At 40.7% G+C, this 27,705-nt stretch overlaps 5 protein-coding genes across 5 annotated transcripts; all 5 read right to left on the bottom strand.

Annotated features, from left to right (window-relative positions):
- Window positions 1-1,917: 1,917 nt before the first annotated feature.
- Window positions 1,918-2,844, bottom strand: LOC115801237 (olfactory receptor 4D1-like). Its single transcript, XM_030758999.1, has one exon. The coding sequence runs from the start codon at window positions 2,842-2,844 to the stop codon at window positions 1,918-1,920; it is 927 nt and encodes a 308-aa protein (XP_030614859.1).
- A 4,795-nt stretch (window positions 2,845-7,639) lies between these two features.
- LOC115801225 (olfactory receptor 4D1-like) lies at window positions 7,640-8,566 on the bottom strand. The gene has a single exon (XM_030758979.1). The coding sequence runs from the start codon at window positions 8,564-8,566 to the stop codon at window positions 7,640-7,642; it is 927 nt and encodes a 308-aa protein (XP_030614839.1).
- A 4,012-nt stretch (window positions 8,567-12,578) lies between these two features.
- LOC115801251 (olfactory receptor 4D1-like) lies at window positions 12,579-13,505 on the bottom strand. Its single transcript, XM_030759014.1, has one exon. The coding sequence runs from the start codon at window positions 13,503-13,505 to the stop codon at window positions 12,579-12,581; it is 927 nt and encodes a 308-aa protein (XP_030614874.1).
- A 2,876-nt stretch (window positions 13,506-16,381) lies between these two features.
- On the bottom strand, window positions 16,382-17,311 carry LOC115800659 (olfactory receptor 4D1-like). Its single transcript, XM_030758138.1, has one exon. The coding sequence runs from the start codon at window positions 17,309-17,311 to the stop codon at window positions 16,382-16,384; it is 930 nt and encodes a 309-aa protein (XP_030613998.1).
- Window positions 17,312-24,448: 7,137 nt separating this feature from the next.
- LOC115801156 (olfactory receptor 10A3-like) lies at window positions 24,449-25,375 on the bottom strand. The gene has a single exon (XM_030758881.1). The coding sequence runs from the start codon at window positions 25,373-25,375 to the stop codon at window positions 24,449-24,451; it is 927 nt and encodes a 308-aa protein (XP_030614741.1).
- Window positions 25,376-27,705: the final 2,330 nt, after the last annotated feature.

Below are 27,705 nucleotides of genomic sequence, written 5' to 3'. Positions count from 1 at the left end.
TTTTGTTTCTGGTTTTGGCCGTCGGGAGCCGGCCTTTGAGGGGGGGGTACTGTCATGTCCTGGGCCGTTGGCCCCGCGGTTTGTGTTAATTTATTTCCTGAGTTTGTCCTCCCTGTATGTTTGTCATGTTCCCAGTGTTGTGACTTGTCTGCGTGTTCCTTGGTTTATCACTTCCTGTTTTATTTTGCCAATGTGATTTCCTTGTGCTTTGTGTTTAGCTTTGCTTCCCCTGTGTAATTAGTTTCATTTGCCTCACCTGTTGTTCCCTGCTGTTTCCTCTTGCCCTGATTACCCATTGTGTATTTAAGCCCTCAGTTTTCATTTGTTCTCTGTCGCGTCGTTGATGTTGTGTGCCCGTGTGTTCCCTGTGTTTGCCCGTCGTCTCCCTTCCAAGATTTTTGTATTTGTTTTTCCCCCTGCTTAAATAAATCCCTTTTAAGTTACGCTGACTTCTGGAGTCCTTCGTGTCAGCCATTCCTCGCCTGTTTCCTCCCCGGCCATGACACGTCCAACAGTGAAAACTCCAACATACAGGCAGCAAGCCGAGGTATACAAGAATACCCACCCCAGCTCGCTACCTCTCACCTAGGACAGACTGACATGAAAAAATAAGCATACAAAAAGCACCAAACTAGAGAGCACAGAGCTGCTACACACAAGTGCTGCCATCACTCATCACCAGTTGAGTTATGACTGATGGCAATACCAAAATATGTTTATACATGTTGCAGATTTCAGAGAAAACATGCAAAGTATTCATAATTTTTATTTGAACAAACATCAAGTTAATGTTTTATAAGCATTTAATCCAGCAATCAAATAATTGTGTGTTAGTGTGTGCATGTGCTCATGCAGACATGGGTTAATCAGAATATACAGTTGTAGGCCTGTGTGTCTAAATGTGTCTGACATTGACTGTTGCATGTGGAACTTTATGAAACACAGGTGGATATCACATTTCTGTCATTTAACTTTACCATAACCATTGCACCGTGGTATCTTACATTTTCAAGTTCATGTTAGTACATGATTTGCCTGCTTATATAGCCTACCACCCATTGCTTTCAAAACATTAACACAGGAATTCTCCCCATGAACCCAGTCTCTGTTCCAACACACCTGATTCAAACAGTTAGCTGTGTATCATTTGAATCAAGGTTGGTGTAGAAGGGAATCATCTAAATATGTAAAACAAGCAGGGCTAAGAACCAGAGTTTAGAAGCTCAGTTTAGCATTTGGATTTAGCATTTGATATAATTTTGACCTGATTAAAAGAAAACAAAAATGACTGTTTTAGTAAGTAAATAAACAGCCAGTTATATTTCTTCACATATTCATCTTTTTTGATATAGTATTTCAATTTAAATATGTCTAAAAATTATATGAGTCATAGCAGACACTGGCACTGCCATGTATATTTAGCTCCTAAAACGACTGCCCAAACCCAGGGTAAAAGGTCAAATCCTATTTTACTACACATTTTACTTAACAGTGAAATGTCTTATGTCATTAAATTAAAAACAAAACAAAACAAAACAAAACTGCAGTTTTAAAGACAACGTAATAACCAAAAAGTCGTTTGCAGCCTGTGGGTAACACTATGCCATAGACGGTTAAGCTGTGAAACATGCCTGATGGTTTGTTTAAATAAATTCTTCCATTCATTCATCCATATTCACGTGTTTCATACATTGTGTTGATTGCCAGAATAGAACCCTTACCTTTTCACTGAAAGCCAAAAATCTCAGCAGCAAAGAGGAATTTAGAGGTTAAAAAGTTCCTTTTGCAAAATAAGTAAGTAAATAAATGGAATATGAACTGCATCAGTGACATGGGGCTTCTGTAAATGTAAATATATGTGATAAGATGATTGTTGAATGTTACTGTCCCATAAAACAGAGATGCTCTAAAAGCTATTTATTTTCTGTCAAACAGAAATCTTTTACATGATTCTCTTATCTTTGGCAAATTAAATCCATACATAAACGGCGTGAGCATTGGTTGACAAATAAAGATATATATAGATAAAATCACACGGACTTCATCTGGTACACGAGTGACTAAAAACCTGAAGTCAATAGAGTGAAAAATGCAGTCAACAAACAGGTTTGACACAGAGATGATCTGAGGTGTGCAAGTAGTCACGGCTTTCTGCTTGTTTTCTCTCGATGTTTTTTGACAAACTGTCAAAATCTTCATGTACGAGACTGAAATGAGACTGAATGGTATGAAAACACTCGCAATGACAAAGAATATCTCTGATATATTGCTATGGACTGAACCTGAACATGAAAGTTTAATCACTAACCGGTGGTCACAATAAACATTGTCAATAATATTGCCACAAAACTTTAAACTGAAGATAAATGAAAATGAGAGAATAAAACTAACAAATGAATAAATCCACACAAGCAGAATCATCACAAACACTCTCTCTGTGTTCATAATGACATCATAGCGTAATGGATGACAGATGGCAATATATCTGTCATAGGCCATGGCTGCTAAACTGCAAAACTCAGCAGGAGCACTTGTATACATACAACACATCTGCAGAAAACACCACGGCAGGGTCACTTCATGGCTGTCTGAAAACATCTGTGAGAGCAGAAGAGGATACAGCGATGTGCTGACATTTATTTCATTCACACATAAATTGCAAAGCAGCATATACATTGGTTCATGCAGCCTTCTGTCCACATGTATGACCACAATAAGAAGTGTGTTGGCCACACATATAGAGAGGTACCACAACAGTATTATGCTAAAATACAGGTATTTTAACTCTCCAATGTTTCCATAAGCAGCCAGCACAAACGTTACAATCTGACTTGAGTTTTCCATTTTCTGCCTAATATCCCACAGTTAAGAAGAGAGATCAGTTATTATGAGTAGTCTTTTTTTTTAATATAAGAATAAGAGTACCAGAAACCAATCCCAATACATTTTACCTCATTCTGACATATTCCTTCTATGCAGCTGTGACACCTGTGATAACATGTGCACATCAATAGTCAAAGAGCAAACAGCAAACAGATTTGTACTTAACACGATTAGAGATTCGAGCCCAGAGATTCATCAGAAGTCAAGAACACATAACATTAAATTCAGCAGCTTCCCTCTCAGCTGAACAAGACCAAAGCCTCTGCTAATATTTATAGTTGCAACAGAAAGGAGGAAAATAGAGGTGGGCTGGGCTGAACTTTAAGGTCAACGTCAGAGACAATGGCATTTTTTTCATTTGACTTTTTTTTTAAAGTATGCTGCATTCCAAAATTATAAAATCAGCACACAAATTTCATAAGCCACTGCAGCTTTTTAGGATTCAGTTCAATTCAATTCAATTCAATTCAATTCAATTCAATTCAATTCAATTTTATTTATATAGCACCAAATAACAACAAACGGTCACCTCAAGATGCGTTGTATTGTGGGTAAAGACCCTACAATAATACAGAGAAAACCCAACAGTCAAAACAACCCCCTATGAGCAGCACTTGGTGAGAGTGGGAAGGAAAAACTCCCTTTTAACAGGAAGAAACCTCCAGCAGAACGAGGCTCAGGGAGGGGCAGTCATCTGCCGTGACTGGTTGCGGCTGAGGGGAGGGAGACAGGACAAAAGACACACTGCTGAAGAGAGCCAGAGATTAATAATAATAAGTGATTAAATACAGATTGTTGTATAAACAAAGTAAATAAGGTGAATGAAAAGAAACAGTGCATTATGGGAACCTCCCAGCAGCCAGAGGAGAGGGAGATAATTTTCTTGTGGTTTTTATAAGAAACTAAACTTTCCACAATTCTATGCAATTCAACTGTACTTATATAGACTCTCAGTTTTGGAGAGGGGAAAGATCAAACATGGCTGAATTTAATGATCAGATTAATGTCTGATATAGAATTCTAGCTTTGCCACATTTTGTATTTCATGATACATCAAATGTTTTCAATTGTTGAAAAGCTCAATTGCAGGCAGGTCATTTCAACACCCAGACTTTTCTACTATGAACCACGTGTTGTAATAGCTACAGTATGTGGTTTATTATTATGTTTGTCTGGGCATCCTTTTATTGTCTGGACTGATCACAAGAGCGTGACATATCTTGACACGCTCGACAAGGCAGGTGGGTTTTATTCTTCAACATATTTAACCTCACATTACTTATCAGCCTGGTTCTTGCAAAGTCAAACCCGACGCCCTTTCTCTACAGAAGAGAGAAGAAACTTTTTTTATGATTGCCTTATCTTTGGCAAAATTAAATCTATACATAAATGGAGTAAGCATTGGTTGACAAATGAGGAAAAAGAGAAATAAATTTACACAGAAGTTATCTGGTCACTGAACAACAAAAATACTGAATATATATATATATATATATATATATATATATATATATATATATATATATATATATATATATATATATATATATATATATATATATATATATACATACACTCATTTGTGTTTCATACATTGTTTTGTTTGACAGAATAATGCCGCTACCCTTTAACTGAAAGCTGATTATCCCAGGAGTAAAGAGTAAATTATATGTTGCAAAGTGGCTTTTGCAAAATAAGTAAATAAATAAAATAAGACCTGCATTAATGACATGGCCTTTTGTAAATGTAAGTATGATGTGAGCAGATTTTATTCTCTTTATATCTACAAAGCATAAGATCTTTGCTGAATGTTACTGTCACACAGAGCACGGATGCTTTAAAACAGTCCCTTGCTGAACAAAGCTTTTTATTTTCTTTGAAACAGAAACCTTTTACATGATTGCTTTATCTTTGGCAAATTAAATCCATACACAAATGGTGTGAACATTTGAGCATTTGAGCATGAGCATGCTGACAAATCACAATAACACTTTCCCTCCCTGCAGTGAGGTATGGGGATTCGGGGGCATACAGAGCCAGTTGGAGAGTTGTCTCTCTTCTTTCAGAGGCTGAACTGGCTTTGTGTGAATGGCCTGGGTCAGGGAATTGCTGATCCTTGACCCTTGTGGGACATGGCTGAGGGAGGAGAGGGTCTGCCGCTGGTTGTTGATGCAAAGGGACATGGGTGTTTTGTGGTTCCAGGGTGCATGGCCGGATGCTTGGAATGGTTGTTGACCTGCTCTCATTGGGGTTGTGGTCTGGGGTGGCTGCTGAGTTGCAGGTGATTCTTGGGCGCCTGGGGCCCTTAGGGCCTGTTCTCGACTTAGTACACCAAGCCACACGTACACACAGAGTCCCCCTCCTCTGCTCTTACCGGAGTCACTGTTCCTGTCAGATCAATGTACTGAGTGGGCATCTAGCTAAACTACCTTGTCTGGGATAAGTGGGTGCAGCCACGATTCTGTAATAACCATCACACAGCTGTTTGAGCTGGTCCGATAGCAACCAGTAATAGCTCCAGGTTGTCCCTCTTGTTGAAAGCTGACTTGGTACTGTTGAGCAGGAGGCTTGGAAGTGGTGGTCTGTTTGGTTGCCACCGCAGCCTTGCTAATAGGCCTAAATGACAGCTCCGCTTCTGCTTCCTCTCTCTTGTTTGTTTCTGGTGCTTATAGGAGCTGACAACAATCCACAGCGAGCCCGGCGTCCTCACAGTCTCAGGCGAGATGTTGTAAAAGTCATTGTGAAACTCGGTGGTTATTGTCAAGATGCATGTTAGACCAATGGTAATCAGATCATTGTCGTGGTGCCGGGCTGGTATGGGGGGTTTTAATCAGTCTGTTAACCTTCTAGGTGACAAGATGGGTGGGATTGGCATCTTTCAAGGTAGCCGGAGTTCACACCTGTGAGTGATGTGCTCACTGATGGCGAGGTATTTAAGTGCCAGCTGGGGCAGCCATTCTCCACCAGTTCATTCGTCCTCCACGGTGAAGCGCGGGCTCATTTTATTATGTGCTCTCGTCCTTTTTGTATTTCTGACCCGAGTTTTTGTTCCTTCTAGGAATCCGCTAGAGGAACTCAGCTCACCGCTTGGAGAAATTACCATCTCTAATTTATTGGCCCTAACCTGCTTGTCTTCCTGTTGCCCACCTCTGCCTGCCCACTCTCCACCTGTACCCAGCAGTCTTGGATCTGTCTCCTGTTTCTGGACTTGTCTCACAATCCTAGCTCATCTGCACGTAATGTAAAGATCACTGCGTTTCTGTTAATAGTCCCCAGTTATCTTACCTGGCTCGGTAGTAACAGTCATTCTCTCTCTCCACAGACATCACTCCCGTTTCTGGTGCTTGGTCAGACCAGGTTTCCTCCCCTTCCAGTAATTCCTCTGCTCCCGAATTTGTATTATTAATAAAAAACTGAGCATCTGATTCTAGTTGTTTTTGTGGGTCTGTTAGTTTAGGGCCATGACAGTCATGGCGTCTGTAGACGTAGTCTGCTTAACTACAACAGACTAACACGAAAAAATAAGCATAGAAAAAAAATAAACTACAGAGCACAGTGCCACATCACTCATCACCATTTGAGTGATGAGTTTATACATGTTGTAGATTTCAGAGAAAACAAACAATTTGAGCATTTTTATTTTTATTTGAACAAACATCAAGTTAATGTTTTATAAGCATTTAATCCAGCAATCAAATAATTGTGTGTTTGTGTGTGCATGTGCTCATGCAGACATGGGTTAATCTGTATATACAATTGTGGGCCTGTGTGTCTAAATGTGTCTGACATTGACTATTCTGTGTGGAACCTTATGAAATACAGGTGGATATCACATTTCTGTCATTTAACTTTACCATAACGTTGCACCATGGTATCTTACATTTTCAAGTTCATGTTAGTACATGATTTGCCTGCTTATATAGCCTACCACTCATTGTTTTCAATACATTAACACACAAGTTCTCTCCATGAACCCAGTCTCTGCTCCAGCAGACCTGATTCAAACAGTTAGCTGGGTATTAAATGCAGCAGCTGCATGATAACAAGATCATCATTTGAATCAAGCTTGTTGTAGCAGGCAAGCACCTAAATACCTAAAACAAGCAGTCCTAAGAACAAGAATTTAGAAGCACATCTTTAGTATTATTGCTCTAAGAAAAGTAGTCCAACTGTATAATTGTGGCCTGAGGCAATGAAATTTGTTCTGCTCTTTTAGTAAATTCTGTTTTAGTAAATAAATAAACAACCAAATATACCTCTTCCCATATTCATATATTTTTTAATATTATTTCAAATTAAGCATGTCTAAAAATTTTTTATATATCATGTATATTTAGCTCCTGAAATGATTGCTCCAACAAAAAGGTAAAAGATCAAACCCTCTTGTAATACACATTTTACTGAACAGTGAAATGTCTTAAGTCATTAACTAAAAAAAATAAATTCTTCCATTCATTCATGTATACTCACATGTTTCATACATTGTTTTGGTTGCCAGAATAATACCCTTACCCTTTCGCTGAAAGCCAACCATCCCAGGAGTAAAGAGGAATTTAGAGGTTAAAAGATTTCTTTGCAAAATAACTAAATACATGGAATATGAACTGCATCAATAACATGGGGATTTTGTAAATGTAAATATATGATGTGAGCAAAATGTATTTTTTCATGTCTACAGACCATAAGATAATTGTTCATTGTTACTCTTAAATAGAGAAGAGATGCTCTAAAACAGTCTCTTGCTGAACAAGGATATTTATTTTCTTTGAAACAGAAGCCTTTTATATGATTGCCTTATCTTTGGCAAATTAAATCCATACATAAACGGCGTGAGCATTGGTTGACAAATAAAGATATATATAGATAAAATCACACGGACTTCATCTGGTACATGAGTGACTAAAAACCTGAAGTCAATAGAGTGAAAAATGCAGTCAACAAACAGGTTTGACACAGAGATGATCTGAGGTGTGCAAGTAGTCACGGCTTTCTGCTTGTTTTCTTTTGATGTTTTTCGACAAACTGTCAAAATCTTCATGTAAGAGACTAAAATGAGACTGAATGGTATGAAAACACTTGCAGTGAGAAAGAATATGTCAGATATATAACTATGAACTGAAAATGAACATGAAAGTTTAATCATTAATCTGTGGTCACAATAAACATTGTCAATAATATTGCCACAAAACTTCAAACTGAAGATGATTGAAAATGAGAGAATAAAACTAAGAAAGGAATAAATCCACACAAGCAGAATCATCACAAACACTCTCTCTGGGTTCATAATCACATTATAGCATAATGGATGACAGATGGCAATATATCTGTCATAGGCCATGGCTGCTAAACTGCAATACTCAGCAGGAGCACTTGTATACATACAACATATTTGCAGAAAACACCACGGCAGGGTCACTTCATGGCTGTCTGAAAACATCTGTGAGAGCAGAAGAGGATACAGCGATGTGCTGACAATTATTTCATTCACACATAAATTGCAAAGCAGTATATACATTGGCTCATGCAGCCTTTTGTCCACATGTATGACCACAATAAGAAGTGTGTTGGCCACACATATAAAGAGGTACCACAACAGTATTATGCTAAAATACAGGTATTTTAGCTCTCCAATGTTTCCATAAGCAGCCAGCACAAAGGACACAATCTGACTTGAGTTTTCCATTTTCTGTGTAAAATCCCACAGTGAACAGAAGAGATCTGTTATTATGAGTGGTCCGTTTTTTAAAATATATATCTATATAAGAATAAGAGTACTAGAAACCAATCCTAATAAATGTCACCTCATTCTGACATATTCCTTCTATAGAGCTGTGACACCTGCGAGTTTCATCAGAAGTCAAGAACACATAACATTAAATTCAGCAGCTTCCCTCCCAGCTGAACAAGACCAAAGCCTCTGCTAACATTTATAGTTGCAATACAAAGGAGGGAAATAGGGGTGGGATCGGCTGAACTTTACGGCTAAGGTTAGAGACTATGGCATTCTTTTCTTTTTGACATTTTTTTTCTTAAGTTACTGCAGCTTTTTAGAATTGGAGAGGAAGATAATTTTCTTGTGGTTCTTATAAGAAATTTCTACAATTCTATACACTTCAAATGTACTCATATAGACACTCAATTTTGGAGAGGGGAAATATCAAACATGGCTAAATTTAATGATCAGATTACTATTAATTAATTAATGGTTTCAATTTCAACCCTGTTTACAAATTAAGTTGGGACACAGTGTAAAATATGAATAAAAGGAGAATGCAATGATCTGCAATCTCATATTTTTCCACAATAGAACAGAGTTTTGTATTGTATAATTTGTAAATTTGGACTTTTAGTCATTTTGAAAGTGTTTAAACATATCTGTGTCAAGAAGTTTTTATCTGGGTTGATGGAAAGATCTCGCTACCATTTTACAGTTGGTAGGGGAAATTGAATCAAAAAAATTTGTGTGCTGATTTTAACAATTGCTTATGTATTTTTGATAACATTTTAGGGGTATAAAGATTTAGAAAATCTGTTACCCGTAGGGATTTCTAATTTAAGATTATTTAAATTAAATCTTGCCTGTATGATGGACCTCAATTGCTGATATTCAAGAAATTTGCTATTGCAAATTCCATATTTTGAAATAAGTTCTTCAAATGAAATAAAGGTTCTATCTTGAACAGCATGTTCTACATTCTTTATTCCTTTCTCTTGCCATGCTGAAAAATTTAGTACATTCTTTGTCTGACATATATCTGGATTGTTCCAAATGGGTGTCAGTTTACATGGGATAAGTGAAGATTTGGTTATCTTTAAAAAATCCCACCAGTCTGTCATAGAGGTGTTTATATTAAGACATTTAAAGCCATTATGATGTTCATACTAGAGCTAATGAAAGGTAAGTCAGAGATTTTCACTTTTCCACAGAGTGCTTGCTCTAGATTCAGCCATGGGCTGTCTAAAGAGCTTGATTTGATCCACATTGAAATATACTGCAACCTATTACCTAAGGAATAGTGATAAAAGTTTGGAAGTTCTAGACCACCATTGTATTTTGACTTTTGTAAAGTCTTTGAACTTATTCTTGATGTTTTATTTTTCCATAAAAATTTTGAAATGAGTCTCCTGACTTAAACCAAGCAACCGAAGGTTTGTTAAGGATCAGTGAAAACAGATGATTGATTTTAGGCAGGATGATCCTTTTTACTGTAACAACTCTCCCCATGAGAGATATTGGTAGAGAGTTCCAACATGTGAGATCATCATCTATCGTTTTTAGTAGAGGAATATGATTCAACCATACCAGGTTTTAATTTGATAGTGTAGCATATCTCAAAAAAGTTGGGACAGAGCCAGGTTTACCACTGTGCAGCATTTTCTCTTCTTTTAACAGTCTCTAAACATTTGGGAACCGAGGAGACCAGTTGCTGGACTTTGGGGAGTGGAATGTTGTTCCATTATTGTCTGATATAGGATTCTAGCTGACCAACAGTCCTGGGTCTGCTTTGCCACATTTTTTATTTCATGATACATCAAATGTTTTCAATTGTTGAAAATCTCAATTGCAGGCAGGTCATTTCAACACCCAGACTTTTCTACTATGAACCACGTGTTGTAATAGCTACAGTATGTGGTTTATTATTATGTTTGTCTGGGCATCCTTTTATTGTCTGGACTGATCACAAGATTTGAACACTCGACAAGCCAGGTGGGTTTTATTCTTCACCTTGGCCTGATGATTGGGGGATCCACATGGATCCTGCTCCTTCCTGTTTATTGACCAATAGTAGAGGAGCTGGAGCAAGAAGACAACCCTCCTCATTTGCATAATGAGGCAGAAATGCATACGGAAAAGGGAAAAGAGCAGGCAGAAATACATGTGGTAAAGGAAAAGCGGACGAGGAAATGTAAAAAGAACAAAGGCTTGTATAAGGAAAAGGCAAAACAAATATATACATTTCCTGATGAAAATGCATGTGTAAGGAAAAGGAAAAAGAAAATTTATACATTTCTTGATGAAAACGTGCGTGTAAAGAAAAGGAAAAACACTATATTTACATTTCTTGATGAAAAACGCATGTGTAAGGAAAAGGAAAAAGAAAATTTATATATTTCTTGATGAAAACGCGTGTATAAGGAAAAGGAAAAACAAGATATATACACTATATATATATTTCTGCTTTTATTTCTGATTATGTCAGTTTTGGTCCTCCATAATTAGCACCTATGCCCTGCCAGTTGGGATAATAAGCTGGCCAAAGGAGGAGATGGAAGCCACTGATGTTAAGACAAGAAATCTGCTTACCATGCATGGAGGGTTTCACCCCAAATCCAGCACCCTGAGACTGTACGCTAAGCAGAAGGAAGGTGGCTGAGGACTAGTGAGTGTCAGAACCACTGTCCTAGATGAAACAATAAAGCTCAATGAATACATCAGGAAGATGGCCACAAAGGATCATGTGCTTAGTGAGTACCTCAGGCAGCAGAAACCTGAGAAAGAAGAGGACTAAGAACAGGAACCATCATGGAAGGACAGGCCTCTGCACGGCATGTACCATGGCAGATCGAAGAAGTGGCTGACATAGAGAAATCCTACCAATGGCTGGAGAAGGCTGGACTGACAGACAGCACAGAGGCACTAATCATGACAGCACAAGAGCAAGCTCTGAGTACAAGATCAATAGAGGCTGGGGCGTACAACACCAGGCAGGACCCCAGGTGCAGGCTGTGCAGAGATGCTCCTGAGATAATCCAGCACATAACAGCAGGGTGCAAGATGCTAGCAGGCAGGGCATACAAGGAATGCCATAACCAAGTGGCCGGCATAGTATATAGGAACATCTGTGCCGAGTATGACCTGGAAGTCCCGAGGTCAAAATGGGACACGCCCCCAAGGGAGGTTGAGAACAACAGAGCTAAGATCCTGTGGGACTTCCAGATACAGACAGACAAACTTGTGGTGGCTAACCAACCGGACATTGTAGTGGTGGACAAACAAAGGAAGAAAGGTATAGACGTTGCAATACCAAGTGATGGGAACATCAAGAAGAAGGAACACGAGAAGCTCGACAAATACCAAGGGCTCAGAGAGGAGCTGGAAAGGATGTGGAAGATAAAGGTTACAGTGGTCCCCGTGGTAATTGGAACACTCGGGGCAGTGACCCTCAAACTGGGAGAGTAGCTCCAGCAGATTCCTGGAACAACATCCGAGATCTCTGTCCAGAAGAGCACAATACAGCTAAGATACGGCGCAGAACCCTCAAGCTCCCAGGCCTCTGGTAGAGGACCCGAGCTGGGAGGGCAAAATAAAACGCCCGTATATATATATATATATATATATATATATATATATATATATATATATATATATATAAACACAAAGATCATTATATACACAGACATCTGTGTTTTATACACCGTTTTGTTTGACAGAATAATGCCGCTACCCTGCTGCTTCACTGAAAGCTGATTATCCCAGGAATAAAGAATAAATCATATGTTGCGAAGTGTCTTTTGTAAAAGAAGTAAATAAATAAAATAAGAACTGCATTAATGACATGGGCCTTTTGTAAATGTAAGTATGATGTGAGCAGATTTTATTCTCTGTACATCTACAAACCATAAGATCTTTGCTGAGTGTTACTGTCACACAGAGCACAGATGCTTTAAAACAGTCTCTTGCTGAAAAAAGCTATTTATTTTCTGTAAAACAGAAACCTTTTACATGATTGCCTTATCTTTGGCAAATTAAATCCATACACAAATGGCGTGAGCATTGGTTGACAAATGATGAGATACATAGGTAAAATTATACGGACTTCATCTGGTACCTGAGCAACTAACAACCTGAAGTCAGTAAAAGAAAAAATGCAGCCAACAAACATGCTTGACACAGAGACCATCTGAGGTGTGCAAGTAGTCACGGCTTTCTGCTTGTTTTCTCTCGATGTTTTTTGACAAACTGTCAAAATCTTCATGTAAGAGACTGAAATGAGACTGAATGGTATAAAAATACTCACAATGGCAAAGAATATCTCAGATATATAACTATGGACTGAAACTGAACATGAAAGTTTAATCATTAATTGGTGGTCACAATACACATTGTCAATAATATTTCCACAAAACTTTAAACTGAAGATAAATGAAAATGAGAGAATAAAACTAATAAATGAATAAATCCACACAAGAAGAATCATCACAAACACCCTCTCTGTGTTCATAATGGCATCATAGCGTAATGGATGACAGATGGCGATATATCTGTCATAGGCCATGGCTGCTAAACTGCACAACTCAGCAGGAGCACTTGTATACATACAACACATCTGCAGAAAACACCATGGCAAGGTCACTTCATGGCTGTCTGAAAACATCTGTGAGAGCAGAAGAGGATACAGAGATGTGCTGACTTTTATTTCATTCACACATAAATTGCAAAGCAGTATATACATTGGCTCATGCAGCCTTCTGTCCACATTTATGACCACAATAAGAACCATGTTGGCTACACATATAGAGAGGTACCACCACAGTATTATGCTAAAATACAGGTATTTTAACTCTCCAATGTTTCCATAAGCAGCCAGCACAAAGGACACAATCTCACTTGAGTTTTCCATTTTCTGCCTAATATCCTACAGTGAACAAGAGAGATCAGTAATAATGTTATGAATTGTCCTTTTTATATAAATAAGAGCCAGATCCTGAACAAAGTTCTATAACATTGTTCAAATGATGTGTTACAAATACATGTTACCTCCTTATTACTTATTCCTTCTCCGCAGTTGTGACACCTGTGATTAAAACGTGCACATCAATGATCAAAGAGCAAACAATTGTATACTTAACAAGATTCAAGATTTGAGCCAAGAGATTCATCAGATGTCAAGAACATATAACAGTAAAGTCAGCTGCTTCTCTCCCAGCTGAGCAAGACTAAAGTGTCTGCTATCATTTATAGCTACAGCACAGAGGAGAAGTTAGGTGGGCTGGGCTGTGTGTTTCATACATTGTTTTGTTTATCAGAATAACACCCTTGCCCTTTCACTGAAAGTTGATCATCCCAGGAGTTAAGAGGAAATTAGATGTTGCAAAGTAGCGTTTGAAAACTAAATAAATGAATAAGACATGAACTGCATCAGTGACATGGGCCTTTTGTAAACTATTTTATTTTCTCTTAAAAAGAAACCTTTTACACGATTGCCATACACAAACAGTTTGAGCATTGGTTGACAAGTGATGAGGTATGTAGGTTAAATTCAATTCAATTTTTTCAGTTCACTTTTATTGATATAGCACCAAATAACATCAAACAGTTACCTCAAGGTACTTTTTATTGTAAGGTAAAGACCCTACGATAGTTACAGAGAAAACCAACAGTCAAAATGACCCCTTATGAGGAAGCACTTGGCAACAGTGGGAAGGAAAAACTCCCTTTTAACAGGTAGAAACCTGTTAAAAGGGCCAGAACCAGGCTCAGGGAGGGGAAGTCCACTGCTGTGACCAGATGGGGCTAAGGAGAGAGAGACATGACAAAAGATAGACTGTGGAAGAGATCCAGAGATTAATAATAATAAGTGATTAAATGCAGAGTGGGGTATAAACAGAGTAAAAAGGCAAGGCTGCTCCCTCTCACATTTTGTCATCTTCATTGAGTCACTAGCAGCAGCAATCTGATAAGATGAAGATATTAAAGGAATCTATACTGAAAACACAGACCATAAGATAAGCCTTATGCTGATGATGTATCCACTAATCCAACTTTGATGTAATGTCCTTAAAACAAGTCAAAATGAGGCTCAGTATTGTGTGTGGCCTCCACGTGCCTGTATGACCTTCCTACAACACCTGGGCATGTTCCTGATGAGGTGGCGGATGGTCTCCTGAGGGATCTCCTCCCAGACCTGGACTAAAGCATCCGCCAACTCCTGGACAGTCTGTGGTGCAACGTGACGTTGGTGGATGGAGCGAGACATGATGTCCCAGATGTGCTCAATTGGATTCAGGTCTGGGGAAAGGGGGGCCAGTCCATAGCTTCAATGCCTTCATGTTGCAGGAACTGCTGACACACTCCAGCCACATGAGGTCTAGCATTGTCCTGCATTAGGAGGAACCCTGGGCCAACTGCATATGGTCTCACAAGGGGTCTGAGGATCTCATCTCGGTACCTAATGGCAGTCATGCTACCTCTGGCGAGCACATGGCGGGCTGTGCGGCCCTCCAAAGAAATGCCACCCCACACCATTACTGACCCACTGCCAAACCGGTCATGCTGAAGGATGTTGCAGGCAGCAGATCGCTCTCCACGGCGTTTCCAGACTTTGTCACGTCTGTCACATGTGCTCAGTGTGAACCTGCTTTCATCTGTGAAGAGCACAGCGTGCCAGTTGCGAATTTGCCAATCCTGGTGTTCTCTGGCAAATGCCAAGCATCCTGCACGGTGTTGGGCTTTGAGCACAACCCCAATCTGTGGATGTCGGGCCCTTATACCATCCTCATGGAGTCGGTTTCTAACCATTTGTGCAGACACATGCACATTTGTGGCCAGCTGGAGGTCATTTTGCAGGGCTCTGGCAGTGCTCCTCCTGTTCCTCCTTGCACAAAGGCGGAGGTAGCGGTCCTGCTGCAGGGTTGTTGCCCTCCTACGGCCTCCTTCACGTCTCCTGGTGTACTGGCCTGTCTCCTGGTAGCGCCTCCAGCCTCTGGACACTACGCTGACAGACACACTAAACCTTCTTGCCACAGCTCGCATTGATGTGCCATCCTGGATGAGCTGCACTACCTGAGCCACTTGTGTGCGTTGTAGAGTCCGTCTCATGCTACCACAAGTGTGAAAGCACCACCAACATTCAAAACTGACCAAAACATCAGCCAGAAAGCATAGGTACCGAGAAGTGGTCTGTAGCCCCACCTGCAGAACCACTCCTTTATTGAGTGTGTCTTGCTAATTGCTAATAATTTCCACCTGTTGTCTATTCCATTTGCACAACAGCATGTGAAATTGATTGTCAATCAGTGTTGCTTCCTAAGTGGACAGTTTGATTTCACAGAAGTTTGATTTACTTGGAGGTAAATTTAGTTGTTTAAGTGTTCCCTTTATTTTTTTGAGCAGTGTACTTTGGGGACTCTGGAGTACCCACAGCTCCTTTTTTTTTGGATTGGGGGGGGGGCAAGTGAGGGTGCGGCTGTCCCTCAATTGTGGGGTAGTATTGAGGGCAGCTTGTCTCAGCCTCAGGTCAGTTTGTCTTACGCGCCCCCCCCCCCCCCCCTTTTTTTTTTTTTTTAATTCCTTGCTGTAGGCTGAGTGGGTGACTGGTGTTAGAGTTCTAAGATACCCTTCGGGTGGGGGTTGTGGGTGCTGGTGGTGTGATCACTTTGGGCCCTGGACCTGCTCTGTCCCTCCTTGCAGTGAGGTATGGGGATTCAGGGGGCATACAGTTGGAGAGTTGTCTCTCTTCTTTTGGAGGCTGAACTGGCTTTGTGTGAATGGGCTGGGTCAGGGAATTGCTGATTCTTGACCCTTGTGGGACATGGTTGAGGGAGGAGAGGGTCTGCAGCTGGTTGTTGCTGGGAGGGGACATGTGTGTTTTGTGGTTCCAGGGTGCATGGCCGGATGCCAGACTTCATCTGGTACATGAGTGACTAAAAACCTGAAGTCAATAGAGTGAAAAATGCAGTCAACAAACAGGTTTGACACAGAGACGATCTGAGGTGTGCAAGTAGTCACGGCTTTCTGCTTGTTTTCTTTTGATGTTTTTCGACAAATTGCCAAAATTTTCATGTAAGAGACTAAAATGAGACTGAATGGTATGAAAATACTGACAAAGAGAAAGAATATCTCAGAAATATTGCTATAGACTGAAACAGAACATGAAAGTTTAATTATTAATCTGTGGTCACAATACACATTGTCAATAATATTTCCACAAAACTTTAAACTGAAGATAAATGAAAATGAGAGAATAAAACTGAGAAATGAATATGTCCACACAAGCAGAATCATCACAAACACCCTCTCTGTGTTCATAATGGCATCATAGTGTAATGGATGACAGATGGCAATATATCTGTCATAGGCCATGGCTGCTAAACTACAAAACTCAGCAGGAGCACTTGTATACATACAACACATCTGCAGAAAACACCACGGCAGGGTCACTTCATGGCTGTCTGAAAACATCTGTGAGAGCAGAAGAGGATACAGCGATGTGCTGACATTTAATGAATTCACACATAAATTGCAAAGCAGTATATACATTGGCTCATGCAGCCTTCTGTCCACATGTATGACCACAATAAGAACTGTGTTGGCCACACATATAAAGAGGTACCACAACAGTATTATGCTAAAATACAGGTATTTTAACTCTCCAGTGTTTCCATAAGCAGCCAACACAAAGGACACAATCTGACTTGAGTTTTCCATTTTCTGTGTAAAATCCCACAGTGAACGAGAGAGATCAGTAATAATGCTATGAATGGTCCTTTTAGAGATAAAGGAATATCAGATCCTGAGCAAAATTTCTATTTTCTGTTATATTGTTTAAATGCTGTGTTAAACATACATATTACTTCATTGCGACATATTCCTTCTCTGCAGCTGTGACACCTGTGATATCAATAATCAAAGAGCAACCAGCAAACAGTTTTTTCCTTCACAAGTTTCAGGATTTGAGTCTAGAGATTCATCAGATGTCAAGAACACAAAACATTAAACTCAACTCCCTGTGTTCCCTCCCAGCTGAACTAGACAAAAGCCTCTGCTAATATTTATAGCTGCATCAGAGAGGAAGAGAAATGAGGTGGGCTGGGCTGAACCTGAGGGCCAAGGTTGTTGTGTGGCCAAGAGCTAACATTTTAAGAAAAAAAATTAGGTCATTTTTCAGTTGGGACAGGGATATGTTTACCACTGTGTAACATCCCTTCTGGGAACTGAGGAGAGCAGTTGCTGGACCTTTGGGAGAGTAATGTTGTCCTGTTCTAGATACACAACAGTTCTGGCCTAATGTATAGTGAACAGAATCATGGCCCTGAGATAGATGATTTTTATAAGTTGTGTGATACGTCTGAGTGTAAACACCAATAAGACCAAGGAGATGGTTACTGATTTTAAGGAGGGTGCATTTTGATCTTACTTGCAAACCATCATTAATAATCAGAAGGTTGGTATAGTTGATACCTACAAGTATCTGGGAACCATTATTGATAACAATGAATAGTAAATTGAATTTTAATGCTAACACTGAGTCATTCTGGAAAAAGAGCCATCAAATATGATATCTTTACAAAGACTGCATGTCTTCAATGTTGACAGGAAAATGAGGACAATGTTTTCTTATTGAAACTGTGCTTTGTCTTCTCTAGTTGCACGGTTTGGAACCTTAAATGTGCAGAACAGGCAAAGATTACAGAATGTTGTGAAATAGGCATGTAAAATACTTGGTGAACAATGTAATCTCAGAACTACCACAACAGTATTATGCTAAAATACAGGTATTTTAGCTCTCCAGTGTTTCCATAAGCAGCCAACACAAAAGACACAATCTGACTTGAGTTTTCCATTTTCTGTGTAAAATCCCACAGTGAAAAAGAGATCAGTAATAATGTTATGAATGGTCCTTTGAGGTTATTAATGACTTCTAGATCCTGAGCAAAGTTTCTATTATATTGTTCAAATGATGTGTTACAAATACATGGTACCTTGTTCTCTGCAGGTGTGATGCCTGTGATAAAATGTGCACATCAATGATCAAAGAACAAACAGCAAACAGTTTTATACTTAACAAGATTCAAGCCCAGAGATTCATCAGAAGTCAAGAACACATAACATTAAAGTCACCTGCTTCTCTCCCAGCTGAGCAAGACCAAAGCCTCTGCTAACATTCATAGCTGCAACACAGAGGAGGAGAAATGAGGTGGGCTGGGCTGAACTTTAAGGCCAAGGTTAGGGATACTGGCATTCTTTTCCTTTGACAGACTTCCTGATTTATTTATTTTTTTGTTTGATTGTTTGTTTGATTTGAATATGCCATCCATCCATCCATCCATCCATCCATCCATTTCTGCTTATCCTGTTCAGGGTGGTGGCGGTGGGGGGTGGCTGGAGTCTATCCCGGCTGACACAGGGCCAGAGGCAGGGTACACCCTGTACAGGTCACCAGCCTGTTGCAGGGCCAACACAGAAAGACAGACAACCATTCACACTCACATTCACACCTATGGGCAATTTAGAGTGACCAGTTAACCTAATCCCAGTAACTGCATGTCTTTGGACTGTGGGAGGAAACCCACGCAGACACCGGGAGAACATGCAAACTCCACACAGCGAGAGGTCCGGGCTAAGGTGGAATTGAAGCTAGATCTTCTACTGTGAGGCAGCAGTGCTAACCACATAATGAATTTCCTTATAATGGTTTCAATTTCAACTGTGTTTACAAATTAATTTGGGGCACAATGTAAAATGTAAATAAAATAAGAATTCAATAACATGCAATCTCATATTTTTTCCACAATAATACATAGAAATCAACAGCTTGAATTGAGAAAATGTACCATTTTAAGATAAAAAATAAAATCATTTTTAACTGATGGCTAAAACACATATCTAAAACGTTGGGACAGGGCCAGATTTACCACTGTGCAGCATTCTCTCTTCTTTTAAAAACCATTTGCGAACTGAGGAGTTGCTGGACTTTGGGGAGAGGAATGTTGTCCCATTCTTGTTTGATATAGGAATCTAGGCCATCAATAGTCCTGGGTCTCGTGCCATATTTTTTATTTCATGATACATCTTCCAACAACCCCTATGGAAGATACACCAAGGAATCTGTTTATCCTGCCCGGGATAGGATTGCCGGGGCCCCACCCTGGAGCCAGGCTTTGGGAGGGAGCTCGAGGGAGAGCGTCTGGTGGCTGGGCATTAGCCCGTGGTGCCCGGTCAGGTGCAGCCCAAAGAGGAGACATGGGCCACCCTCCTGTAGGCCCACCACTCACAGGAGACATCGTAGGAGTGGGGTGCAATATGTGTCGAGCAGTGGTCAAGGGCGGAGGCCCTGGCAGACCAGTCCCTGGCTATCAAGACCGGCTACTGGGACATGGAATGTCAACTCTCTGGTGGGGAAGGAGCCTGAGCTAGTGCATGAGGTTGAGAGATACCGGCTAGATATAGTTGGGCTCATCTCAGTGTAACCGAGTAGAGGGCCAGAGACACTTCTCCACAAAAACAAAAAAAAACAAAAAAACAAACCAACCTTGCAGCAAGAGGTGAAGAAGGCAAGAAGTTATTCTAGGGGGTCAGTGATGTACCTTTCCCTGATCACAACAATATAGTCATCCAGTTGGCAGAGGGGCCCCAAGAAGCAAATCTATGGAACAGTCATAACAGTCAAGCTGGTCCTGGGTGAGGAGCCAGACAAAGAGCAATTCCAATTACCCTTAGGGAAGAGACATCAAGGGAACAGTTTGTGCGGGATAGGGTTACCAAGGCCCCACCCTGGAGCTAGAGAGAGAGCATCTGGTGACCAGATCTTAGCCTGTGGGGCCCAGCAGGGTACAACCTGAAGAGGAGACAAGGGTATTCACCCACCCATAGGCCCACCACCCGCAGAAAGCATCATAGAGTCAGGGGCAAAGTGTTGGGTGGCAACCAAGGACAGAGGTCCTGACAGACCAATCCCTGGCTATTGAGACTGGCTTGGGACATGGAATGCCACCTCTCTGGTGAGGAGCCTGAGTTAGTGCAAGTTGAGAGATACTAGCTAGATATAGTTGGGCTCACCTCAACCCAAGGCCTGGACTTTGGAACCAGTTGAGAGGGTTGTTTCCCTGTGCCTTCTAGCCAGGGAAGAGGTCCTAACTGTTGTTAGGCCTATTTGATCTAAACCGAAGTGGGGTTCTGTTATTGGACTTCTGTGCAAACCACAGTTTGTCTATGACAAACACCATGTTTGAAAATAGAATGTCCATAAGTACATGTGGCACCAGGACACCATAAGTACCATGACTATTGGGGCTGAAGAAAAAACTCAGGTGTGGGAGGAGCTCAGTGAGGCCACAGAAAAAGACTTTCGGGCAGCCTCGAAGTGATTCTGGAAAACTGTCAGGCAACTCAAGAGTGGAAAGCACTGCTCTACTGCTGACTTCGACTGAGGCTATAGTCGAGCGGCGGAAGCAATACTTTGAGGACCCCCTTAATCCTGCTCACACGCCTTCTGTAGTAGAAACAGAGTCTGGGGACGATTTGCCCATCATTGGGGATGAGGTCACTGAGGTGGTTAAACAACTCCTTGGTGGCAGGGGCTCCGGGGTGGACAAGATTTTACCTGAGTTCCTGAAGGCTCTGGATATCGCAGGGCTGTTTTGGTTGACATGCCTCTGTAACCTTGTGTGGAGATCTGGGGCGATCCCGCTGGATTGGCAGACTGGGGTGGTGGTCCCCATCTTTAATGAGGGTGCACTCCAACTATCTGGGGATCACACTCCTCAGCTTCCCCAGTAAGATCTCTGCCATTGTTGCGGGACATTCAGGCCCTGTACAACCACAGCGAGAACTTGGTCTGTATTATTGGCAATAAGTCGAACTCATTTCCTGTGGTTGTTGAACTTTGCCAGGACTGCCCTTTTTCACAGATTTTGTTCATAATTTTTATGGACAGAATTTCTATGCGTACTCAAGTGGCAGAAGCCTTCTGCCTTGGTGGCCTCTGCTTTTTGTGGATGCAGCAGTCCTGTTGACTTCATAAAGTGGTGGACTCCAGCTCACAGTGGAACAGTTCCCAGCCAAGTGTGAAGCAGCTGGCATGAGTATTAACACCTCTGAGGCCATGGTCTCTGCTTCCATTTCTATGCTGATGACACACAACTTTATCTCAGTACCAAACCCTCCACCCAGCTTCTCCCTCAGTCCCTTGTCAGTTGTTTGCAGGAAATCAAAACCTGGATGTCATTTAATCTGCTCAAGCTCAACAGCAATAAAACAGAGCTCTTGGTTTTGGCCCCCAAAGCCCTACTCATAAAATTTAGAGATCTACTCACTGACATAGATGGTTCCTCCATCTCGCCATCACCAGAAGTTCACAACCTGGGTGTCATCCTAGATTCTACACTTTCATTCCAGTCTCACATCAAATCTGTCACCAAAACAGCCCTTTTCCACCTAATGAACATCTCTAGACTTCAGCCTTTACTCACTGATTCTGTAGCAGAGAATTTCGGGAACGCCAACAAAGCCCTAGACAGGCTCCAGTATGTCCAGAACTCAGCTGCCAGGCTTTTAACATGCACTAAGCCCTGGCAACATATCCCCCTCACCCTTATTAATCTCCACTGGCTCCCAGTAAAGTCACACATTACTAACAAGATCCTTCTTCTTACATATAAATCCCTCAGTTCTCTGGCCCCTCAGTGTTTGTCTGACCTCCTTCACCCGTACAAACAGTCTTGGACACTTTGGTCTTTAGCCATGGGTCTGCTCTCTGTCCCTCACACCAACCTCCATACCTTTGGGTATAGAGGCTCCAGTGTGGCAGTCCCCACACTCTGGAACATATATACCATGTGAGTAGAGCACTGTTTTCCTTTCCTGAGTCACCTGACGGTTTGCCAAAATCATTTCAAGGCTGTCCAAAAGTCTTTTACCATGGCTTTACCGAACTGCTCTCACACCTGTGACTTAGGAGTGGCCAGTGAGGAGCAGCAGGGAGGCAAGACACAACAAGGCCCAGACCCAGGTCCAGCTATACACACAAACACGCATACACACACCCACATATACACAGATACCCCCCCCATACACATACACACTCAACCACCCAAATACACCCACGAAGACTGTGACAAATACACAAAGACATATTCATTTACATCTACCCACCTTCTAAAGCTGGGGTGAGTGCACACCCCCCAGGGCCAACAGCAGCCCCAGGATACCGCCAGCCCGCCCCAAAGCACCACCCGACCCATCCAAGGCATAGGAAATCGAGGTGTGGAATGACCCACCCACCCCTCCCCTCGCCCAACTTGTGTTTTGATAAGTGTATATATTCATGTTTTGTGAATGTATGAGGTATATATATGCAGTTAAAATCGAGGGAACAGTTGTGCCACAAGCTCCCAACTGCTGGTTGTCAGTGCTCACCCACACTGCCTGCCCAAGACCCTCAATGTCTAAAGTGCAAATAAAATTGAGGGGCAGACAGCAGTGAGGACCTGAGTGTCATGGTCCTGGGCCGTTTGCCCAGCATTTTATGTTTAGTTTTATTTTCCCTGAGTTTTTATTTCCCAGTTTGTTTTGATATTCTTTTTCCCTTTGTCCCTGTCTCCCCTGCATCTATGGTCTTGTGTCTGTTTTGTCATTTTGTCTTAACCCTGACCTCCTGTGTTTTCATATTGAGTTTTATTCCTAGTGTTGTGACTAGTCTGCGTCTCCGTCCCGTGTCTGTGTGCCAGTCCCCCGTGTTTAGTCTGCGTGTACCTTGGTTAGTCACTTCCTGTTTTATTTTGCCAGTCTTGTGTTCCCTGTGCTTTGTGTTTAGTTTTGCTTCCCCTATTTTATTAGTCTCATTTGCTTCACCTGCTGTGCCCTGCTGTGTCCTCTTGCCCTGATTACCTATTGTGTATTTAAGCCCTCAGTTTTCATCTGTTCTTTGTCGTGTTTTCTTCAGTGCTCCCTCACTGTGTGTTCTCTGTACTTTTGTATTTAGTTTGGCACCTGTCCACCCAGTGTAGCTTTTTTATTTTTGTCAGTATTCAATAAACACCCTCTCAGTTCAGTTTTGGCTCCTGAGTAGTGCATTTTGGGGTCTACCCGCTCCAGCCACACCACACCATGATACTGAGAGTAACTTTTATATAAACATTTAATCCAACAACCAAGTTAATGGGTCCTGTTTGTGTGTGTGTTTGTTTATGCATGCATGGGTTAGTCTGTATATGCCCTCATAGACCTTTGTGTTTCTGTGTTCTGCATGGAACATCATGAAACAGAGGTGGATATCACATTAATAAAAAGTTTGTGTGCCCATTTCCTGTAAGCTGGTTCAAGTTCATATTGCATAAGTTGACTTCTTATACATCCAAACAGTCAGTGCTCTCAAAATGTTAACAGAAGATCTCGTGAGGACCCTTGCTCTAACATGCTTAATTTAAATGATCAGCAAATGAGTATTTTATGCTGCAACTGCCTGATATCTAGAAGATCATATGAATCAAGTTTGTTGTAGCAGAGAAACTCCTAAAAACCTAAAACAACAAATTTAAGGACAGTATAATAACTTAAAATGCAGTTTCCTGCTTGAGGGCAACACTATGCCAAAGAGGGTTAGGTTGTCAAATAATGGTTTATTCCAAATAAATTATGTTAAACAAAAACCTGTGTGAGCATTGGTTGACAAATTAGGAGATGTAGAGATAAAATTAGATTGACTTCATCTGGTCTTCGAGCAACTAAGAATCTTATACATAAAATATATATTTATGCTTCATACATGTTTTTTTGCCACAGTAATACCTTTACTCATCAAACCATAAAATGATTGTTAAATAGTCTCTTGCTGAACAAAGCTATTTATTTTCTTTGAAACAGAAGCTTTTTACATGATTGCCTTATCTTTGGCAAATTAAATCCATACATAAAAGGTGTGAGTATTGGTTGACAAATGAGGAGATACATAGGTAAAATTACACGGACTTCATCTGGTCCCTTACCCACTAAAAACCTGAAGTCAATAAAAGAAAAAATGCAGCCAACAAACAGGTTTGACACAGAGACAATCTGAGGTGTGCAAGTAGTCATGGCTTTCTGCTTGTTTTCTCTCGATGTTTTTTGACAAACTGCCAATATCTTCATGTAAGAGACTAAAATGAGATTGAATGGTATGAAAATACTCAATATGACAAAAAATATGTCAGATATATTGCTATGGACTGAAACAGAACATGAAAGTTTAATCATTAATTGGTGGTTACAATACACATTGTCAATAATATTTCCACAAAACTTCAAACTGAAGATAAATGAAAATGAGAGAATAAAACTAAGAAATGAATAAATCCACACAAGCAGAATCATCACAAACACCCTCTCTGTGTTCATAAAGACATTATAGTGTAATGGATGACAAATGGCAATATATCTGTCATAGGCCATGGCTGCTAAACTGCAAAACTCAGCAGGAGTACTTGTATACATAAAACACATCTGCAGAAAACACCACGGCAGGGTCACTTCATGGCTGTCTGAAAACATCTGTGAGAGCAGAAGAGGATACAGCGATGTGCTGACTTTTATTTCATTCACACATAAATTGCAAAGCAGTATATACATTGGCTCATGCAGCCTTCTGTCCACATGTATGACCACAATAAGAAGTGTGTTGGCCACACATATAGAGAGGTACCACAACAGTATTATGCTAAAATACAGGTATTTTAGCTCTCCAGTGTTTCCATAAGCAGCCAACACAAAGGACACAATCTGACTTGAGTTTTCCATTTTCTGTGTAATATCCCACAGTGAACGAGAGAGATCAGTAATAATGTTATGAATGGTCCTTTTAGAGATAAAGGAATATCAGATCCTGAGCAAAATTTCTATTTTCTGTTATATTCTTTAAATGCTGTGTTAAACATACATATTACTTCATTGCGACATATTCCTTCTCTGCAGCTGTGACACCTGTGATATCAATAATCAAAGAGCAACCAGCAAACAGTTTTTTCCTTCACAAGTTTCAGGATTTGAGTCTAGAGATTCATCAGATGTCAAGAACACAAAACATTAAACTCAACTCCCTGTGTTCCCTCCCAGCTGAACTAGACAAAAGCCTCTGCTAATATTTATAGCTGCATCAGAGAGCAAGAGAAATGAGGTGGGCTGGGCTGAACCTGAGGGCCAAGGTTGTTGTGTGGCCAAGAGCTAACATTTTAAGAAAAAAAATTAGGTCATTTTTCAGTTGGGACAGGGATATGTTTACCACTGTGTAACATCCCTTCTGGGAACTGAGGAGAGCAGTTGCTGGACCTTTGGGAGAGTAATGTTGTCCTGTTCTAGATACACAACAGTTCTGGCCTAATGTATAGTGAACAGAATCATGGCCCTGAGATAGATGATTTTTATAAGTTGTGTGATACGTCTGAGTGTAAACACCAATAAGACCAAGGAGATGGTTACTGATTTTAAGGAGGGTGCATTTTGATCTTACTTGCAAACCATCATTAATAATCAGAAGGTTGGTATAGTTGATACCTACAAGTATCTGGGAACCATTATTGATAACAATGAATAGTAAATTGAATTTTAATGCTAACACTGAGTCATTCTGGAAAAAGAGCCATCAAATATGATATCTTTACAAAGACTGCATGTCTTCAATGTTGACAGGAAAATGAGGACAATGTTTTCTTATTGAAACTGTGCTTTGTCTTCTCTAGTTGCACGGTTTGGAACCTTAAATGTGCAGAACAGGCAAAGATTACAGAATGTTGTGAAATAGGCATGTAAAATACTTGGTGAACAATGTAATCTCAGAACTATATTTGGACAAGAGGTGCTTTCGAAATACAAATGCATTATGGCCAATAAAAATCATCCTTTCCATCCATCCATCCATTTTCATCCGCCCATCCGGGGCCGGGTTGCAGGGGCAGTAGCCCAAGCAGAGAAGGCCAGACTTCCCTCTCCCCAGCCACCTCCACCAGCTCACCCGGAGGGACCCCAAGGCATTCCCAGGCCAGCTGAGAGATATAATCTCTCCAGTGTGTCCTGGGTCTACCCTGGGGCCTCCTTCTTATAGGACATACCTGGAACACCTCACCCAAGAGGCATCCTAATCAGATGCCGGAGCCACCTCAGCTGGCTCCTGTCAATGTGAAGGAGCCATCCTTTTTCTTTTAAAATCCTGTGGTTGGTCCTAGTGTAGATTTTGTGTCTTCATGTATTTAATACATGTTCATTTATTTTTGTGCAACAAGTTTCCCTACTTAAAAAACTGAAGTGATTTCAATAACAGAATCAGGCCTGTTTTCAATGCAGTACCATGTGAGGCCCTGAAGATCATGGGCATCCATCTGCTGGTCAGCTACAACCCCTTGCTGATCCCAGTTGGCCATGGTCACATATAGGATTAGACTTTGTTCTGGTCTGCCTCCATTTAAAGGTAACAGTCATACTGGCCATGAAGAAGCCCATTTCATAGCACTTTCTAAGCTACTCATTGCCACTGAAACAGCAAAACTCATTGGCTTCATGTCTTTCATGTAAAATTGTTTCTGATAGACGTCCCAAGTTTGGAAAGCTTTTTGTGATGCCTTCTTAGTTTTATACTCTCATTTTCATTCATCTTCAGTTTGTAGGTTTGTGAAAATATTATTGACAATTTGTATTGTAACCAAGCCTTATGAAGCTAAAAGTAGTTCAGAGATTCTCCTGAGGACTGTAATCCCTGCTCTGACATGCTTGATTCAGATGATTAGCTGAGTAATGTATGCTGCAACTTTCTGATCACTAGATGATCATTTGAATCACGTTTGTTGTAGAAGAGGAGCATTTAAAAACCTAAAACAACAATTCTGAGAACAGTGTAACAACCAAAATGTGGTTTCCTGCTTGAGGGTAACACCATGCCATAGACTGTAGGTGTAAAATGAGCCTGATGGTTTATTTTAAATAAATTCTGTTACACATAAACCTTTTACATGATTACCTTATCTTTGGCAAATGAAATCCAGGCATAAACAGGGTGAGCACTGGTTGTCAAATGAGGAGATATAGACATAAAATTAGACAGACTTCATCTGCTCCCTGAGCAATTAAAAATCTGACTA

The sequence above is a fragment of the Archocentrus centrarchus genome, chromosome 21, assembly GCF_007364275.1.
Source record: "Archocentrus centrarchus isolate MPI-CPG fArcCen1 chromosome 21, fArcCen1, whole genome shotgun sequence".
Taxonomy (NCBI): domain Eukaryota; kingdom Metazoa; phylum Chordata; class Actinopteri; order Cichliformes; family Cichlidae; genus Archocentrus; species Archocentrus centrarchus.
The sequence above is the reverse complement of the archived record's forward strand: the minus strand, read 5'-3'. Positions and strand labels throughout refer to the sequence as shown.